Source organism: Condylura cristata, unplaced genomic scaffold (assembly GCF_000260355.1).
Source record: "Condylura cristata isolate star-nosed mole 26May11 unplaced genomic scaffold, ConCri1.0 scaffold00004, whole genome shotgun sequence".
Lineage (NCBI taxonomy): Eukaryota > Metazoa > Chordata > Mammalia > Eulipotyphla > Talpidae > Condylura > Condylura cristata.
Window position 1 is genome coordinate 119,784 of NW_004567105.1, and position 2,225 is coordinate 122,008.

General features: G+C 74.9%; 1 protein-coding gene across 1 annotated transcript in view; it reads right to left on the reverse strand.

Moving 5' to 3' along the window:
- NCAPH2 (non-SMC condensin II complex, subunit H2) overlaps positions 1-2,183 on the reverse strand; it is a 3,140-nt gene extending 957 nt beyond the window's left edge. The window contains exons 1-12 of the mRNA XM_012735073.1: positions 2,118-2,183; positions 1,980-2,048; positions 1,835-1,914; positions 1,491-1,762; positions 1,267-1,358; positions 941-1,000; positions 759-825; positions 587-694; positions 455-508; positions 311-381; positions 138-231; positions 5-57 (exon numbers count right to left, since the gene is read on the reverse strand). Of these exons, the coding sequence (XP_012590527.1) occupies positions 5-57; positions 138-231; positions 311-381; positions 455-508; positions 587-694; positions 759-825; positions 941-1,000; positions 1,267-1,358; positions 1,491-1,762; positions 1,835-1,887 (924 nt within the window). The 5' untranslated portion in view covers positions 1,888-1,914; positions 1,980-2,048; positions 2,118-2,183. The remainder of the gene's footprint in view (positions 1-4; positions 58-137; positions 232-310; positions 382-454; positions 509-586; positions 695-758; positions 826-940; positions 1,001-1,266; positions 1,359-1,490; positions 1,763-1,834; positions 1,915-1,979; positions 2,049-2,117) is intronic.
- Between the last annotated feature and the right edge of the window lie 42 nt (positions 2,184-2,225).

The window sequence follows — 2,225 nt, forward strand, 5'->3', positions numbered from 1 at the left end:
CCGCCTCGGGCCTCATCCTCGCGGGCTCGGGGGACTCCTCGGGCTCCAGGAGGTCATCTGGGAGGTCAGAGGCCGCCAGAAGGCTGGTCAGCGGGCGAAGGCGCTCCGCCCCCTCGCCGGCCGCCGCGCACACTCACCTGCTGCCCCCAGGTCCTCCAACGGGTCCCCCAGGCGCTCGTCCTCCACGGGCCACAGCCCCTCCTCGGCCCGGGGCAGCCACCGCTCGGCCACCTGCCAGAGGTCTGTGAGGGCGCCGCCCGCTGGGCGCCCCGCCCGCCCCCTGGGCGCCCCGCCCCGCCCCCGCACTTGCCTCCCTCCTCTGCAGCCTCCGCAGCGCCTCCAGCTGCTCCCGCACGTGCCTCCAGTACAGGACCTCCATGTCTGCGCGAGGCCCAGAGCTGGCCCAGTCCCGCCGCTCCCGGCCCCCCCGGGAGCGCCCAGGCCCCGGCCTCACCTGCGAAGGACGGGCCCTTCCTCCGGGGCCTCCTCCCGTCAGCGTGGTCAGCATCTGCGGGAGGCCCGGGTCAGCGGGAGCCAGCCCGCGGGCAGGGAGGGCGCCCCGGCCCGCGCCCGGCGCCCCACTCACAGGCGGCCAGGCACCACTGGTGGAAGTCCTGCAGCCTGCTGGCGCCCTTCCTCTTGCGCTTCTGCCCCGGGGCCTCCTCGGCGCAGGGGGGCACAGAGTAGGGCCTGCCTGGGGGCGGCGGCCTGTCAGCGCCGGCCCCTCGCATGCGGGGCGCAGACCGCTCCCCGTTTACCTTTCCTGAAGGGCTTCGAGTCCAAGGAGTCGAAGGGGTCCAGGCTCTGCCACGGGTCTGGGGCGTCCTGCGCACAAGCAGGCGGGCGCTGGGAGGGCGCCTCCTCCCCCAGGCGCCCCCGCGGACCCCAACCCAGACCCGAAGCCTGGCGTGCCGGGCTTTGGGGGGGGGCTCCCACTCACCTGCGGCGGGGGCAGGGCTGCCGCTCTCTCCCTCAGCACGTACCTCTGGGGCTGCTCACTCTGCAGAGAAACGGGGACCCTCCACCCGCTGCTCTGGGGGGCCCGAATTCTGCATAGGGTGGGACCACCTCCCACCCCCCCACCCAGGAACCGGCAGCACCTTGGGGCCCCTGGCCGGAGACCAGGGGCACAGCCTTCCTGCCCAGCCCAGAACCGCCACCGTGTGGGGACCTCAAGGCTCGCTCTAGACTTGAGCAGCGGCCACCTGGGGGGCGCCAAGAGCACCCCCAGGGCCAGGACTGGTGGCTGCAGGTGTGGGCTCCCACCTGTGGCGGGCTCCTGGGCTCCTCGCACTCCAGGGGGGCCTCGGCCTCCTCTTCGCCCCCGCCCCCGGGCAGCCAGCCTTCTGGAGAGGGGCCTGGCGGGCAGCAAGGACAGTCGGCCCCAAGGCTCCGGGGACCTGTTCCTGGGGTGCCGGATGAAGCCGGAGGGGGAAGCCCCCATCCACCGGCAGGGAGTGGCAGGTCGGGGTGCCTAGGCCTCCGCTCACCTGGCTCCTGGCAGAGGCTGGCCACCGGGGCCACGCCCCCACACAAGGACACGTCCATGGGCTGCTCCTCGCTCCCTGGGGCCTCTGGGGCGGGTCGAGGGTCGGCGGGGCCCCGCCGGTCCCCAGTGGCACCCTCACCCTTCTGGCTCGGGGGCAGCAGGGCGTCCTCAGGGGACATGCCCACTGGCTCCAACATGAAGGCCCCTCTGGGGTGCGGGGTGCACGTGTTCATCCTGAAGTCCTTCCGGCTGGCCAGGACCTCCCCCTGACAGCTGTGCGGGGAAAGCCCGCTGTAAGCCCCGGCTGGGCCCGGCCCCGCCCCGCCCCGCCCCGCCGCACCCCACCTGTACAGGGGGCTGCTGCTCTTCTCAGCCTCATCGGGGGCCACCAGGGCCATGGGCAGGAGCGGGATGATGAGGACCTCCTGCGGGGCGGGCGGGGTGAGCCTCTCGGGGGGCCCGGCGCCCCCGCCCCCGCCCCGACACTCACATTGGGCGCCTGGCCAGTCCTCAGGTCCACACTGGTCCGGGAGTCGGGGAGGTCATCCAGCGACAGGAACTGTGGGGGAGGGGCTCAGCCAGGGGCCGCCCACGCCGGCCCGCCCCACCCCGCGCCCGCCTGCCTCACCTGGTCCTCAGCCTCCTGGGAGACCCTGGGGCCCGGGTCCCAGCTGGCCGCCGCGTCCTGCCTGGCCCGCCTGGGGGCGTCTGGGTGTGCCCCCGCTCCCGCCCCTGC